Raw genomic sequence first — 17,395 nt, 5'->3', positions numbered from 1 at the left:
TCACACGCAGAAAGACTTTAAGCTAGGTGTGGTGGCATGGTCTGACCCATGAGAACACAGTTAAAGTACAAGGCCAGCCTCGGCAACGTGGTGGGAGTGGGGGGAGCAGGAAAGAAGAAAGGAGGGAGGGAAGAAGAGGGCTGAGGCCAGAGCATGCCCCATCCTCAACACTGCAGACAGAGAGTTTGGGCTGTGCTTGTGGCTTGCTTCCTGTCAAATGTCCCCAGCTGCCCACACAGGCCATGTGCTGTCAGCTGCCGAGTGCCAGAGTCTTGCTATGAAACACCGTTTATTAAGGGGGCAACCTTCCTAGAAGGCCATGTTTGAAAACAAGTTTATGTCTTAGAGTAGGGGAGCAGTACTGCTTTCTAGCATTTACTGGCCCCTCGGTGTGCAGTAACTGTCGTCCACAGCTCAGTAAGGTCGAACGTTTATTAGACCTATCTTACAGATGAGAAAACTGAGGCGAGCAAAATCAAAGTCGGCCCCGGCAGGTCACACAAGCCGGGGCTGGTGGAGCTAGTGGAAAGCTCAGGTGTCAGGTGAGTCTGGTCGCCTCTGAACCTAAAGAGGTGTGACCTGAGAGGGCCAACAAGCCAGAGTGTCGCCTGCTGGTGGCGTCTTTTCCGGCTTTAGGTCCTACGGGCATGAGGCACTGGAGTAGCACCTTCAGCAAACAGCTTGAGGGAGAAATCCAGGGCTGGAGCGGCCTGCGTCAGCATCCCCAGCGAGATGATGTCAATGTGGGTCCCGCAGAACTGGGGGAGGTTGCCCAGTGTGACGCCCCCACTGGCTTCCACAGCCACGCTGGGGAACTTGGCTTTCAGGGCAGCCGCTGTGGGGTGCAGCTCCTGTAAGATACAAGCCGAGAGGAGGTGAGAACTTCCCACCCCCTCCCCGGCACAGACCCTGCCCAGGAGTCGGATCCCGCTCACCTCAGGCTTGAAGTTGTCCAGCAGGACCAGATCAGCCCCAGCCTCTGCTGCCTGCAAGGCCTCCTTCAGGCTGCTGCATTCCACCTCTACCTTCAGGGCGAAGTCGGCTGCCTGCCGGGCCCTCTGCACCGCCTGCGAGGCCGACAGAGAAAAGGTGAGGTTGGCTCGCCTGGCACTGGACCCTGGAGCGCAAAACGGAAGTCGGCCTCCCCCATTTACAGATGGCGTCCCTGACCCTGGGACTCTGGTAGAGGGACTGGAATGAGGGTCAGAAGCGGACCCTAGTGAGAACGGCGGCTCAACCAAGCACTCACCTTTTCCACGCCGCCGGCTGCTATTACGTGATTGTCTTTCACCATTATCAGTCCTCCCAGGTCGTAGCGGTGGCTTGCAGCCCCGCCGATTAGGAGCCCGTACTTCTCCACCAATCGGAACCCCGGAGTGGTCTTCCTCGTGCCCGCCACATGCCCATTCCAGCCCGTGCCCCTGGCCACCTCCACAGCTGTCGCCGCCACGCTGGCAATCCCACTGCAGCGGGCCAGGGTGTTCAGGGCCACCCGTTCCCCCAGCAGCAGGTGGTGGGCAGGCCCCCGGACTTCGGCCACCTTGACCACAGGTACCAGCTTCGATCCCTCTGGGAGGAACCAGGACACTTGGCAGTTGAGCTGGGTAAAGATGGCATCAAAGAAAGGTCGCCCGGCCAGAACCCCTGGAGATTTGGCCCACAGCGCTGCCTGTGCGGGACCTGATCCAGTGACCAAGGCTGCAAAATTGAGGCTTGGGCAGTCTTCTTGCAGCCAGCTGTTCGCCAGGGCTGCTAGGGTCGTAGAGGGCAGCAGGAGCTTCAGGCCTGCGGGGAACCAGAGAGACGGCTACTAGGCTTGTACTTCCTCCCTTGTAGCCAGAGGTGACAGCAAAATGTCCAAAAGTATGGTCAACGGGGGACTAGCCAATCAGAGTGGAGATTGAGCTGGGGCAGAGGGTTAGGTCTGGAGCCGATCAGGTTGTCAGAGTAAATAAAAGTAGCCCACACCTATCTAAAGTTAAACTTTCAGCAAGCATCAAGGAATTTTATAAGGAAGCTGGGCGGTGGTGGCACACACCTTTAATCCCAGCACTCAGGAGGCAGAGGCAGGAGGATCTCTGTGAGTTCGAGGCCAGCCTGGTCCACAAGAGCTAGTTCCAGGATAGGCTTGGACAGGCTCCATAGCTACAGAGAAACCCTATCTTAAAAAATAAATAAAGGGGCTGGAGAAATGGCTCAGTGGTTAAGAGCATTGCCTGCTCTTCCAAGGGTCCTGAGTTCAATTCCCGGCAACCACATGGTGGCTCACAACCATCTGTAATGAGGTCTGGTGCCCTCTTCTGGCCTGCAGACATATACACAGACAGAATATTGTATGCATAATAAATAAATAAAATATTTTTTAAAAAATTAAAATAAAATAAATAAATACATAAATAATAATAATATGATGATGATGATGAAATGTGGAAGCAGAGCATTTGCTCCTTCCTATCAAACCATGCCTTTTTTGGTAAATCTTTTTTGCATTTATTGTGTGTGTGTGTGTGCGCACACATGCAGGTGTCATTGCTCTTGAGTGGAGATCAAAAGATACCTTGCAAAAATCTATTTTCGAAAGCATGTAGGTGAAAATGAAATGAAATTTACACCCTGGCAATGCTGAAGCATGCGTGGGCAGCCCATATATGGCGGTTCTGTTGAACTTGTCCATATTGGGTTTCATGGTCTAAGTTGATGAGGACACCTGAGTCCTCAAGAGGGCACCAGATCTCATTACAGATGGTTGTGAGCCACCATATGGTTGCTGGGAATTAAACCAAGACCTTTGGAAGAACAGGCAGTGCTCTTAATGGCTGAGCTCTCCAGCCTATGCTTTTATAAAAAAGCATGTAGGTCCTAGACTCTAAATCAGTTTGCCAAGCATGGCAGCAGGCCCTCTCAGCCACTAAGTCATCTCCCGCCATGCATCCTGTTTTTAACTTTAACTGACTCATAGTTAAAGAAACAACATGGGACAAACCTCCTAGTGCATTTGAGCCCAGTGGTCTTACTAACCTCATATAACCTTCCCTCTTCAGAATTAAAGCTCTGGACCCTGAACAGCAGCTGCCTCCTCTTCCCGTTCCCGCCAGCTGCCCTTCTGCTTTGTTATGACACCCAAGTATGTAGGCGCTCGGATCATCTTCCACATTTAACAGCTTGTAAGTAATCGTGACCTGTTATTTGAAACTCAAATGTAACTGGGTGTCTCATATTTTATGTACTAAACCTGCTGTTGGGTCCGAAGCTCTTTATTTACAGATAAGATATTTAATATCCTGTTGTCCTCTGGAGACATGCTCTACTTAGGTAGCCCAGGATAGCCAGCCTGGACTCCCAGTCATACCACCTCCTTAGTGGCATGCACCACCAAGGCTCTCTGTATTTAACAGCAAGGTCAACCGACTTCTGCACACCGAAGGTTGCCTGCCTCCATCTCATTCATCTGTGTTGCCCAGAAGGATTAGCTGTTTATACCCTGAAACCCTCCAGCAGGCCACGAGCTCGAATCTCTTTCCTCCTAGGTTTCTCTGGAACACCAAGTATTTTATTTATGGTGGGGATCTAAACCAGAGCCTTGAGCTTCTAAAAAGTATTCCTATCACCAAACCTCACTCACAGACAAACACCAGGTATTATAAAGTTGGAAGTTCGGGTATTTACAGCAAAGGACCACGTAGGAAAGGCAGATGGGCTGAGGGCACACGGCAGCAAGGCGGCTGCAGGTTCAGAACTAGACGTCTGAGCGTGGCTGCAAACTAGGTCGGTTATGTGTGGTTGGGAGTCAGGGTAGAGGCATGGTATCTCTAAGGTCTTTCACTTCCAAAGGCACCAACTAAAGGACCTTGCAGCCTTTAGTCTCAGAATCTGGCCACTGCAGAGAGACCCAGACATGATGCAACACTGCCACCTGTCGGTTGGTCAAAGAGCTGCAACCTTCATGCAATTGGCTTCCCTCGACTCCCGCCCCCACCGCACCCCCCTCTCCTTCACCCCGGCTGTCCTGGAATTCACTTTGGAACCCAAACTGGCTTTGAACTCCAGGCATCCACGGGCTGGGATTACAGGTGCGAGCCACCTACATCCAGTTCCCCAAATAGTTTTGGACTCCCTTTTGCTCTGAAACGCAGTTTTGCTGAGAATTCTGTTCAGTTTGGTGCGGCCAGAATGCCTCTTTACCCCTACGACTTCCTGTTAGTAATTCTGCACCATCGGCCCCTGCTGTGCTCCTAGGCTGTGAATTCCCACTTGCCCACACTGTCTTCAGAGTCCTGTCTTAGAGGCAGATTTCTGGATGATTCGGTTCTAATCACTTGCCTCATGCTCACTCTTTGTTTTTTTCGAGACAGGGTTTCTCTGTGTAACAGCCCTGGCTGTCCTGGAACTATCTGTGAACCAGGCTGGCCTCGAGGTCCGCCTGCCTCTGCCTCTTGAGTGCGGGGATAAAGGCGTGCGCCGCCACCACCACCACTGCTGCTGTCGTTGACGGCTCTACTACTGTGAAACTCCAGTTCCCATCACTGCTCCTTCCACTCTCTCTTCTCTTTACCCCACTTCCCGCTTGTTGTTTTCTCTCCCGATTGACTGAGCAGCTGCCATGGAGATGGTGGTGGGTGGGTCTTCCTGCCCCTCTCAGGCCTGAGCCTCAGCTGGCTCAGCATCGGCCCTTCCCCTTCCCCGCCCCAATCACCGTACTCCTCTCTTTCTACAGACCCCTGCTAGGTGAAAAGGTTCTAATCTGCACCACACTCCTGTCTGGTCTTCAGCTGTATTCTGGTTGCCTGGGCCACTTAGGGGCTCAAGCCTGTAATCCCAGCATGTGGGAGGGTAAGGTAGGAGGTAGGAGGATTTCTTTTTTTTTTTTTTTTTTTGGTTTTTTTTTTTCGAGACAGGGTTCCTCTGTGGTTTTTGGAGCCTGTCCTGGAACTAGCTCTTGTAGACCAGGCTGGTCTCGAACTCACAGAGATCCGCCTGCCTCTGCCTCCCGAGTGCTGGAATTAAAGGCGTGCGCCACCACCGCCCGGCAGAGGTAGGAGGATTTCAACAAGTCTGAGGGCAGCCTGGGCTACATGCACAGTCAGGTCCAGAACAGCCTGGGCTATTGTGTAAAATTCTGTCTCAAAAATAAATAAGTAAATATATAATAAAGCAACCAAATGCCCAGTGGGCTGAGCTATATGAATTTGCAAAAATGATCCAGGCAGTGGTGGTGCACACCTTTAATGCCAGCTCTTGGGAAGCAGAGGCAGTTCAAGGACTTGAGTTCAAGGCCAACCTGGTTTACAGAGTGAGTTTCAGGACAGCCAGGACTATACGGGGGAAACCCTGTTGAAAGACAGAGAGAGAGAGAGAGAGAGAGAGAGAGAGAGAGAGAGAGAGAGAGAGAGAGAGAGAGAGAGAGAGAGAGAGAGAGAGAGAGAGAGAGAGAGAGAGAGAGAAAGAAAGTTGTAAAAATGGCCAAATATTGGCAAGTTCATACGCTATAGCAAATATGCAGGGCAGTCATGCCATCAGAGAGGCCACTTGGTGCAGTGACTCAGCTCAAAGACTCCGGGGCATGACCTGAGTCTCAACAGTGTCTCAGCCTTTTATTGTCTGTAACAGGGATAATGGTGCAGAGACCATGGGTTGCTAAGCTCCGAGGGACGTCGTCAGGCAAACAGTAGGTGCTGGCTGAAGAAGCAACCCACAAGTGTGGTGGGTGCTGGAGGAGGTGGCAGTGTCTGCCCGGGAAGGAGGAGTCATGTTTGCAGGCAGAGGTGGCTGAGGTCGAAGGGATTTGAAGCTGAAAAGCCGAGAATGACACTGGAGAGATGGGAGGTGAGCCAAGTCCGTTTAGCCTGGGAATCGGGGTGGATCCCAGGAACCCCCACAGAGCTGGACGTGAAGTGTGGTCACCTCAGCCACCCAAAGGAGGCCAAGGCAGCCAACAGAAAGTGGTAAAGCCCTGAACTTGGGCAGCAGTGGAAGGGAGAGCAGGGCAGGTGTGAGAGCTACTTCTGAGATGGAATTTGCTAAACTGGCAGCTGTTATGTATCGAAGCCTCGGGTTTGTGTTCCAAGTGGTTGAACACAATCGCAGCAGAAGTTTGGGCAAGAGGAACATCAGGAGAAGGTGGGACAGGCATGGGGAGTCCTGGACAAGTGGGTACCACAGAGTGCTGCCTCATCTTAGCCTCCCCACAGGGGTCATTCCTATTTTTTTCTTTTTTTTTTTCTCTTTTCTTTTCTTTTCTTTCTTTCTTTTTTTTTTTCATTATTTTGTTTTTTGAGACAGGGTTTCTCTGTAGTTTTGGAGCCTGTCCTGGAACTAGCTCTTGTAGACCAGGCTGACCTCAAACTCACAGACATTCACCTGCCTCTGCCTCCTGAATGCTGGGATTAAAGATGTGAGCCACCACTGCTGGGCAGTCATTCCTATTTCTAAAAGCAAAGAAACCAAATCTCAGAGTCTCGGTGTGGTGCCGTGGTGCCCTGTTTACCACACAGCTGGGGAGAGAACCGGTGGTTTTCTGCAGGTGTTAACGTAGACGCCCACAAGAAACATGGATGGTGCCCAGACAGAGTAGGTAGATGGGTCTGTTCCCGGAAGATGCCAGGGTGAGGAGTAGCGAGACTGTGGGCATGGTGTCTGAGCATGGGGGGGCGCAGGCAGAGGTGTGGCTGACAACGCCTAGAGAGGAATCAAGAGCGGATGTTTGGGGGTTGTGGGGAGAAGATTCAATAAATAGTGCTTGGGCAGGGTAAGTGGAAGCTGCAAATGGGTCATTGGACTTCGCAACTTAGTGACTAAGAGGCCTCGGCTAAAGCAGTCTGGGTAATGTGTGATGGAAACAGCCACAAGGTCACAGTCAAAAATTACGCTGTGAGGTGAGGAAGTGGAGGCGGCGCTTGTGAACCACTGGCTTCAGGCGCTGAGCAAGGGCCCAGAGCAGCAGAGCTCGCTTGGGTCATCTGGAAAGCCTGTTTTAACTCTCTGCCTGGGCTCCTCGTAGATCAACTGCTGATTCTGGGCTGGGGGATCCCAGGTACCTGGGTGTTCCGAGTCCCCCCACATCCCAGCATATGAAGGTTAAAAGCAGTGCGTGGCAGAGCCCACGAGATGGCTCGGAGGGTAAAGACGCCTACCGCCTAGCCTAAGTCTCATCCCTGCATCTCATCCCTGCGTCCCACAGGGAGAAAAGGAAAAACTGACTCTCCCAAGGGGAGAGGGAGTGAGGGAGAGGGAGGGAGAGAGAGAGAGAGAGAGAGAGAGAACAGATGTTAAAATACAGCAGCAGCATTAGGAACTGGGACGTCACTGCTGCAGATCCTGGCTGGGCCCGGATCCCAGGCTCAGAGGGGTGAGGTTCGAACCTCTGCTCACGGCAGCACCTACTCAAATATCTCCAAGTCATCCAGTCAGTCCCAGGGCCTATCAACAGGAGGATGGATAAAGAAAACATGGTATATCTGCTTAGGGAAGCTTTAGCCTCAAAGGAAAACAAAATTATACCATCTGCAGAGCACGGTTAGAACTGGAAATCATGTTAAGACAAACACTGCGTGTTTTCTCCCAGATACAGAGTCTAGATTGAAAAATAAAACCACAGAAGTTGAACGAAGCTGTCTGGGGGAAGATGCAGACTAGCTGGAGGCTTGAGGAGGCCAAGGTGATGGGCGAAGATCAAAGGGCATCGTAGTCATGTCTGAAACTCTTTATTTTCTACAGATAATATATGCTAATAAGCATGAATGAAAAGGGAGAGAAACTATGCAAAGAAAGCCAGGTGGTGTCGCACGCCTTTAGTTCGGCACTCGGGAGGCAGAGGCAGGCGGATCTCCGTGAGTTCCAGTCCAATGGGGACTACATAACAAGGCCTTGACTCAACAAAACAAAACAACAACAAACAAACAAAAAGTTTGAGGCCAGGGTCAGCGAAATAGCTCATTCAGGAGAGATGCCTGCCACACCACCAAATTTAACCAACTGCGTTCCATCCCAGGACCCTACACAATAAAAGGAGAAGCCCACTCCTACTCTATACACCCAAATAAATATATATAAATGTAACTTTGAAAATTAAAAAATATTAACCAGGCATGGTGGTGCACGCCTTTAATCCCAGTCCTCTGGAGACAGAGGCGGGTAAATTTCTATGACTTTGAAGCCAACCTGGTCTACATAGCAAGTTCCAGAATAGCCAGGACTATGTAGGGAGACAATGTCTCAAAAAATAAAAATAAAATTGCAATTAAAAAATATAAAAAAAAAATTAAAAGCCCGGTGGCTGTGTGATATAATACCATCTGATCCACTTATATAAAACGCCAGGAAAGACAAACTGATAAAGTCAGAGCAGTGCACGCTGGGAGCTGAGCCTGAACTAACATGGCCAGGGTAGTTTAGGGTGATGAAGGTGTTCAGCTCAGTGAAGTTGCTGAGACTCGTGACTTATATAACAAGAACCAGTGCTGTGACCAATGTCACAAGCCATTCTCCAACCACACGAAACAGTGGCTCCAAACAGCAGCAGGAAGACAACACTCAGGAAACAAGAAACCCCAGCGCCCCAATGGCTGACCTATGAAGAGAGCAGAGAGCCTGAGGCCAGCCTGGGCTGCTGAGGGAGACCCTGTCAAGAGAGAGAAGGAGGAGAAAGAGGAGGAAGACCAGAAGGAGCTGAGCCGAGAAGTCTAGATGAAGCCACCTCCTTACCACTAGGGCTGGAGCCAAGGCCTCTCGCTTGCCAGGGAAGTACCCACCACTAAGCTGCACCCTGGCCCTTACTTCAGAGATTTTTTTCAGTGACTTCATTGCACAGGTCTGACGGGTTATTCATGACCTCATTCTTCAGGCTCGGCCCTTTCCCAAGCACAGCTGAGAACAGTGAAGGTCTCAGCTTCTTTCTGCTGATCCCTCCCAAAAGGTCAGGAAATTCAGATGGATAAGGGGCTGCACCGGAGACTGAGTGTGAGAACAAAAGATTCTTCTGATCCTCCCATGCCTTAGGCTCGCAAGAATACGATGCGCAGGGACCAAAGCGAATTTCCCATTCTAACATTTAAAGATTTGCTTTACGTGTATGCGTGTTTTGCCTCCGTGTACGTGTGTTCACTACACATGGACCCTCGGAGGCCAGAAGTTACTGGCGCCCCTGGAACTGGAGTCACAGCAGCCTGTGAGCCCCTGTGTGCTTGCTAGGAAGCGACCCCCAGCCCCCTGCAGGAGCAGCAAGCGCTCTAACTGCCGAGCTGCAGCTCCACTCACTGTGTCTCTTGCACAACAGAATTAGTGCAGAGCTGTGCAGAAATGTTGATCCCTGGGCCCCCGCTGGGGTTGGGGGTGGAATTAGGGTACCCTGTAGAACGCACAGCAGGAATCTAATCGCTAGCAGAGCTTCTGAGTCTGGAAAGGTCAGCGGCCGCCACGCGCGGGTGCACTCACTGGCTGTGCGCTGTCTTAGGTCCTGCCCACAGTCCTCCACACTACGGCAGCTTTCGTATTTATAGTTGGAAAATTGAGGCTGGGAAAGAGAAACTTCCTAAAGAGCAGAGCGGGAGAGGGAGGAGGTGGGAGGAGGCAGCGATGGCTCTTCTCTCTCTCCACAGTGAGTGCTTTCAGGAGAACCCAGCTGCTTCAGCCCCCAGACTTCGCCCACACAGATGGCTGGGAGATGAGCGGACCTGGCTGCCTGGTGTAGGGCACTCTGTTCACAGAGTTTCCACTTGGGGGGATAAACAAACACATCTGCTGTTCTTTAAGCCCCACTGGCTAACACTCCCAACACAAGGGATCTCCAGAGTGGGTCTGAATAGCCAGGCTCTCCTAATTGGCAGCTGTGGGGGAAGGCACTAATTCAGAGAGAGGCTGAGCTTCCAGGGGAGCCAGGCTGGTGCAGGGAGCTGCCTGGTGGGGACAGCTGTCAGCCAGGGACAGATTGCAGTCCTTGCCGTGTTATCCACGGGGACGGTCCTCCTTGGCACCTACACTGCCCACAATAATTTCACTCAGCAGTAAACCTGACCTCTCAAGGGCTACCTTTTTAATTGATTATCTGGAATGAATAAGACTCTGATGAAATTGACATGGCAGGGGTGGGTACAGCTAATTTGTTGGTGGAGCGCTTGCCTGACATGCAGCAAGTCCTGGGTCCTGTCGCTAGCACACCTATAATTCCAGCATTTGAGACAGAGGCAGGAGGATCAGAAGTTCAAGGTCACCCTCCACAATGTAGAGAGCTGAAGTCAGCCTTGGTTATATGAGGCCTTTTCTTTAAAAAGAAGAAATTAACAAATAAAATAAAAAGGTGTTTCGGGTGTGGTGGTGTGAGCCTGTAATTCTAGCTACTATAGACAATGAGACAGGAGAACTTCATGTTCAAGGCCAGCCTGGACCATCTTTGGGATCTTAATGTGAGGTTTTGATGATTGATTGATTTTTGGTTTTTCGAGACAGGGTTTCTCTGTAGCTTTGGAGCCTGTCCTGGAACTAGCTCTTGTAGACCAGGCTGGTCTCGAACTCACAGGGATCCGCCTGCCTCTGCCTCCCAAGTGCTGGGATTAAAGGCGTGCGCCACCACCGCCCGGCCCACCTTTAGATTTAAACACAGGGCGAGAGGAACGTGTAAACTAAGCAGTCCTGGTCAGGGGTGGCCCTGCCCATTATCACTATTCCTCCTGCAAGGTGCCCTGACCAGTAGCCTAGAGCAGCCTCCTCCTGGAGACACACTCAGTCCTGAGCTTTGGCATAAGCTTTCCAGGAAATTCTAATTTTTAGAGATGATTATTTCACTGATGTCACAGCCAAAGAGAAGGCACAGTGTCTCCTTCTGGTGTCTTCATTCTGGCCTTGGGAGATGGCTCAGGGTTAAAGTCTGACGTCTGACGTCCTTCTGTACACTGTGAATATGTATTGCTTTTATTGGTTGATAAATAAAGCTGTTTTGGCCTATGGCAGGGCAGAATATAGCCAGGTGGAAAAGCCAAACTGAATAGAGGGAGAAAGAGGGTGGAGTCAAGGGAGATGCCAACAGCTACTGGAGAAGCAAGATGTGAGGTAACAAGCCATGAGCCTCGTGGTAGAATATAAACTAATAGAAATGGGTTAAATTGTAAGAGCTAGTTAATAATAAGCATGAGCTAACAAGTCAAACAGTTTGTAATTAATATTGAGCCTCAGAGTGATTATTTTGGAACCGGTAGGTGGGAGAGAAACCTCCAGTTACAAAAGCGCTTGCTATAAAAGCGTGAAGAGTCCCAGAACGCACAGAACAGGCATGGAAACCCAAACTAAGGTGAATGGCTCCTGCAGAGACACCTGCGATTAACCTCTGATCTTCACATGCATGCACACCCCACACACGTATGCGCATATGCACATTTACACGCAAACAAACAGATGCAAAAAGATTCTCACTAGAATGGTTGCAATGTAATCTTCACAACCACAACTATACCCATTTTACAGGCGAGGAAATGGAGGCACAAAACAGTGTAAGCCATACAACTGGGAAGTGTGGGCTGGGGGGATAAGCTGACTGGCCATATCAGGGAGTCACTCACACACTCCACCACCGCGAAGAAGGGATGGTCACAGATATAGCTCAATTTTGTTCCTCCTTTTTCTCTGAGTTGTGCCTGTGGTCACCTTGGAGCCCAGAAAAGACAGGGCTGAAGATAGGAATCAGTAGACAAAGGACCCAAGCTGCCTGGAGCAAGGATCCTCCAAGGTGATGGCCCTCCCAGGGGGCCACTGGCTGCCCCAGAAGTGGAGCAGTCCTCTTAGGGAACCAGACTGCTCAGGCGAGCACTTCTTCCCAGTCAGAAAAGAGAAACTGGTGGACCAGACCACATGACACATCAATACAGAGTTCTTCAAGGGACACCCAAGATTGCAGGGTTTTATTCCTGGCCTGAAGTATGAGCCAGAAACATCTGGATTGCAGTCCTGACTCCACCCCATGTTCCCTTGGGCTCTCTGAAAGTGAGTGTCACCAGGGGACAGTTGTCAGGGCAGGGGACAATTCCCATCTGTGTCTGAGACAAGGCCTGGCCACCAGCCACAGACTCCAGCTTTGTCCTTCCTTCTGCTTCTGTAGATTCATTCAGCGAACACCAGGTGGAGACAGAGGCTGGTCCACACTGCAGCTTCCTGACAAGTTCTTTCCAATGCTCCCTCACTTGTTAGGGAACAGAAATGACTTCCCAATAGGGCTCAGTAAAGCCCCCATCACAAGTGCGAAATGGTACAAATACTTTGAGGGCGGAGGAAGATTTGCTAATGAAGTGTGAGGACAGAGGTGAGGCCGCAAGGGGCTGGCTCTGAGACTAGGTTAACTTTGACCAGGGAGTGTTCGATTGGCAGAGAAAGGCCACAGGCATCTGGGAGAGGTGGTAGATACTAATAGATGCGATTCTGGTACTTGGAAAGGAACGAGAGAAAAGGAATGAGCCAGGCAGAACCAGGCTTGGAGGAGAGTTCAGAACCGGGTTCTGCTCACTGAGCAACAGGAACTCACTGGAAAATACTATGAAGATTGACATTTCAATATTTAGGGACCAGTGAGATGGGTCAGTGTGCAAAGGTGCTTGCCTTCAAGTCTGATGACTTTAATCCCAGAACCCACACGATAGAAGGAGAAAACTGACTCCTGGAAGGTGTCCTCTGCCTTCCACTCCATGGTATATGCTTGCCCGGACACAGACATACATTTAAACTGTGTCGAGGGTTCTTGGTTAGGAAGCCATGGAAAGGGCTTTGGCAAGAGGCAGTGAACCAGAATGAACTGTGACAGCAGGGCATGCTTCTCAAGGTCACAGGGAGCCGGGCGGTGGTGGCGAACGCCTTTAATCCCAGCACTTGGGAGGCAGAGGCAGGCGGAGCTCTGTGAGTTCAAGACCAGCCTGGTCTACAAGAGCTAGTTCCAGGACAGGCTCCAAAAAACCACAGAGAAACCCTGTCTCGAAAAAGCAAAAAAAAAAGTCACAGGGACAGTGCTTGGCCACTAGGATGCTCGCATGGGCTCAGCGGTACTCACCACTTGGCCCGGTATAACCCCGACTCCCACCTGCTTCCGCCATGCTCTGGACTGGCCCCTTTGTTTTGCTGGCTCCCCAGCCTGGACCTCGTCTATCCTCTCCTCGCTTATTTCACGCAGGCCACTAGCCCTTACCGACCTTCTGGCTGAGCCCAGAGTCACATGTGTGAGCAGCAATGTACCAGAACCTTGGGGACAGGATTCTCGGAAGAGGCAAACAAGAAGAAACGACCAGGGATGCTGCGGAAGTAACTCCAGGGGATGTAACCACTGGATACGAGAGGGCAATAAAGTGAGTGGGTGGGTATCCCCCATCTCCGTTCAAGATGATGACGAAGGAGGAAGAGAAGCATCAGAAGAGCTGCTGAAGGGAGAACACCAAACATGGAGATGGAGAGTCCGGAGCTCCAAAAGTGGAACCTAATCTCTCAGGAGGCAGATGGATTGTGAGTTCGAGGCCACCCTGGTCTATAGAGTGAGTTCCTGGACAGACAGGGCTACACAGAGACATCCTGTCTCAAACAACAAAGAGTGCTGGCATCGCGGGTGTGTGCACCACACCAGGCCCCAGACCCAAAGTCTTTTTTTTTTCTTTTCTTTTTTTTTGCTTTTTCGAGACAGGGTTTCTCTGTGGTTTTGGAGCCTGTCCTGGAACTAGCTCTGTAGACCAGGCTGGTCTCGAACTCACAGAGATCCGCCTGCCTCTGCCTCCCAAGTGCTGGGATTTAAGGCGTGCGCCACCACTGCCCGGCTTAGACCCAAAGTCTTAAGCAGAATAATTTAAAACCTCAAAAATTCAAGGATGGGGTCTAGAGAGATAGCTCAGTGGGCAAACTTCTTGGCTCACCAGAACAAAGATCTGATCAACTCCCCAGGAGCCACACAAAAGTGGTCTGCAGTTCTCACAAACTGAATGTGTGTGTGTGTGTGTGTGTGTGTGTGTGTGTGTATTGGGGGAGCAGATCCTTTAGCTCAGTGGCGAGTTTGTGAGTTCCAGGTTCATTCAGTGAGAGACCTAGTCTAAAAAGAAAAAAGGTGGAGAATGAGAGGGAAATGTCATTTGGTCACTAGCCGAGCATAGTGCCCTGTACCTGGAGGTTTCTCTCCTGCCTGCTGGTTCCCAAATAACCACTCTCAGGCTTAATATTAATTACAAACTGTTTGGCCTATTAGCTCAGGCTTATGATTAATTTATTTTCTTATTTAATTTACTTATATTAATCTAGCTCTCACAACTAGGTTAACCCAGTTCTAATAGCCTATACTTGGCCGAGAGGCTCGTGGCTTGTTACCTCACACTTGCATTTCCAGCAGCTGTCGGCATCTCCCTGCCTCCACCCTTTTTTCTCTTTATCTTTGCTTGCATTTCCTACTTGGCTCTATTCTGCCTGCCTATTGGCCAAATCAGCTTCTTTATTAACCAATGATAATAAAACATCCACAGCATACAGAAGGGTGTCCTACATCAGTGACCCACGACTTTAATCCCAGCATTTAGAAGGCAGAGGCAGGCAGATCTCTGTAAGTTTGAGGCTATCTTGGTCTCCACAGTGAGTTCCAAGACAGCCAGAGCTACATAGTAAGACATAGTAAGACCCTGTCTCAAGAAAAGAGAGAGAGAGAGAGAGAGAGAGAGAGAGAGAGAGAGAGAGAGAGAGAAAGAGAGAGAAGTTTACTAGTTTATCAACCTCTGATCTACATACACACACACACACACAGATGCTCATGGACATCACCATGGCCTCCCTAGAACAAAGCTTAGAGGTGACCTCAGAGTGACCTACATAAAGTCCCATCCCTGCCACTTGAGCGCTGTGTCACCTAGACTAGATACTTAATCTCACTGTGGTCAGTCTCCTTGTTGGTAAGTTAAAAGCAGTTCTCAAAGGACTGTTGATTCAAGACCGTCACAAAGGGCCGGGTACCCAGAAACAGGCTACTGAGAGGTCCGGACATCTGCAAAGTTGGTTGAGTTTTCCTGCATCCCTGTAACATCTTCCCGGTGCAGAAACCCAGGATCTGACGGGGTAAAATAACTTCCCGGAGTTTCGACCGGGCATGGTGTTGATTCCAGTACTTGAGAGGCAGAGCCAGGCAAACTTCTGTGAGTTTAAGGCTAGCCTGATCGACACAGGGTGCTCCAGGAATGCTAGCCGGAGCTAGATCCAGAGCAGGCTCCACGGTCAAGCCAGAGGGGTACAAACCAGGATGAAGGGCAGAGGATGGGGAAGGAGACCCCAGGGAGGGAGAGGAAACACAAAGGGTCTAAATAAGAGCCACATAAATGCCAGGATGGGACACAGGGCCTTGAGCACAAGGAGCAAGAAAGAGCTGGACCACTGAGCCGCATCCCATCCCCAATGCTATTGTCATTTTTACAGAAGCAAGAAAAGGAGGCGGAGAGGATGTGAGGTCTGCCCAATGAACAGGTGCTGTGACTCCAAAGCCTGACTCCTCTGGCCGGACCACAGACTCGGACTTCATCCCCTCCCCCACCCTGCGGGGATGAGACAGGACTTTGCCTCTGCTTCTCTTGGCGGCTAACAAGGGGCAGAGTCCGAGACTGCTCCTCTTTTCAGGTTCCCACTACCAGCCCATTTGCCCCCAGCACCTCGACCCTCCTCCGTTCCATCCCCCAAGTTCTGCCCTTAGGGCTCAACACAGAAGGAACAGTGAAGCAAGAGGAGAACTTTGGGGGTTCAACCAAGTTCGAGAGAAGTGAGGTTGAGAAGGTCCAGGAGAGACCAGAGAGGGAAGGGGTTTTTAGAGAAGAGGGAGGGTCCACTCGGGAGAGGGACAGACAGTAGGGGATACGGGAGACAGGGAGACAAAGCAGCGAGACTTAGGTCACCTTCAGGGTCCATGGTGACTCGGAGCAGCCGGTCAGTGTGTCCACCACTGTTCAGATCGATGTTCCCAGAGGCTGAGGCTGGGGGTGGGGCTGCCAGAGAGAGTGGGGAGGGGCCTAGCTGAGCTAGTCCTTCCGGAGAGGCCTCCTGTCCTCCTCTGGGACCCTCGCAGTACCCCAGGGTCCGGGAGAGGTGTGAGTTTCAGGAATGCTGATTCCTCTGGCACCAAAGAGGCCTTGTTTTCTCCCACTTCCAGCCCTGCTGGAGTTCCCTCCGAGTGCATGGCTACGGTCGCCGGACCCACTCTCCTGGGTCGGAAGGCCTTGGTAGTGATGCATTGGGAAAATCCTGGCCGTAGACCTGCAGTCAAGTCCCAATTCAATTCCTCTCACCCATCCCGACCTCCGAGAGAAGGTCTCACTGTGTAAATCCACCTGCCTGTGTTCCTGCCTCTATGCTAAGGTTAAGGCTTACACCGCCACATCCAGACCATTCTCTTAATTTCAAATACCTTCTCTTGTGTCTCATTTGTTTTTAGCTATAAAGTGGTTTGCTAGTCAAGGAAGAAGGTATATGAGGGACTGAGAAGAAACCCCACAAATATCCCCAGATTCTCCCTTCCTCTTCCTGAGAGCCACAGTTTGAATGTGTCTCTCCAAAGCCAGTGTGTTGAAAACTTTCCCCCCAAATTTACACAGCTGAGGTATTGGGAGGTGGGGTCTTTGGGAGGCACTTAGATGAGGTCGTAAGGGTGACATGGAGACTGACATCAGTGGCTCTAGAAGACAGAGCCACGCCACACATTCTTACTCATACGTGGCTCCTCGCTGTCTATCTCTTGTTGTGTGTGTTTAACCTAGAGTACATGTGGGAGCCAGAAAACCAGAGATGGACCACCAGGTGGATACCTAGGGGAGGGGACAGTAAATACAGGTAAAGTTAAAGTAGAGAGAGAGATACTGGGGGTGGAAAGGTTCAGGCCTGGGGGTGGGAATTAGGTTTTGGAAGGTTCAACCAAAATGAAGGTATATGCTAAAGTTACAGGGAAACCTACGATCTCCCAACTCAAGAAAAAGCTATTAGTGAAGACAGCAGAAGAATGTTGACATGAAAGAGAGAGGAGGTGAACTCAGGGCTGAAGTGGGGATAAGGGGTTTGGACAGGGTAGGGAGGTGGTTAGCCAAATTAAGACTGTATGAAGAAGTCTATGGAAGTCCCCTGATTTAAAAGTTATTTTTAAATATATATGTGAACATACTTATATAATATATATTATCTTTTTAAACATATACCTATAATTTATTGGTTTATTTGCTTTTGTTTTTGTTTTTTCGAGACAGGGTTTCTCTGTGTAGCCCTGACTGTCCTAGAACTCACTCTGTAGACCAGGCTGACCTCAAATTCAGAGATCAGCCTGCCTCTGCCTCCTGAGTGCTGGGATCAAAGGTGTGCACCCCCACACCTGGGGGCCAAACTGGATTTTAATATTTATGGTTATAGCCATAGATCTGTGCTGCCCGGCACT

General features: G+C 50.5%; 1 protein-coding gene across 1 annotated transcript; it reads right to left on the bottom strand.

The window, feature by feature from the left end:
* Positions 1-303: 303 nt before the first annotated feature.
* On the bottom strand, positions 304-15,923 carry Qprt (quinolinate phosphoribosyltransferase). Its single transcript, XM_057779338.1, has 4 exons — positions 15,873-15,923; positions 1,250-1,785; positions 936-1,067; positions 304-851 (listed from the first exon to the last, which is right to left on the bottom strand). The coding sequence occupies exons 1-4, from the start codon at positions 15,883-15,885 to the stop codon at positions 633-635; spliced, it is 900 nt and encodes a 299-aa protein (XP_057635321.1). The 5' UTR covers positions 15,886-15,923; the 3' UTR covers positions 304-632.
* Between the last annotated feature and the right edge of the window lie 1,472 nt (positions 15,924-17,395).

The sequence above is a fragment of the Chionomys nivalis genome, chromosome 8 (genome assembly GCF_950005125.1).
Source record: "Chionomys nivalis chromosome 8, mChiNiv1.1, whole genome shotgun sequence".
In the NCBI taxonomy this organism is placed as follows: domain Eukaryota; kingdom Metazoa; phylum Chordata; class Mammalia; order Rodentia; family Cricetidae; genus Chionomys; species Chionomys nivalis.
The sequence above is the reverse complement of the archived record's forward strand: the minus strand, read 5'-3'. Positions and strand labels throughout refer to the sequence as shown.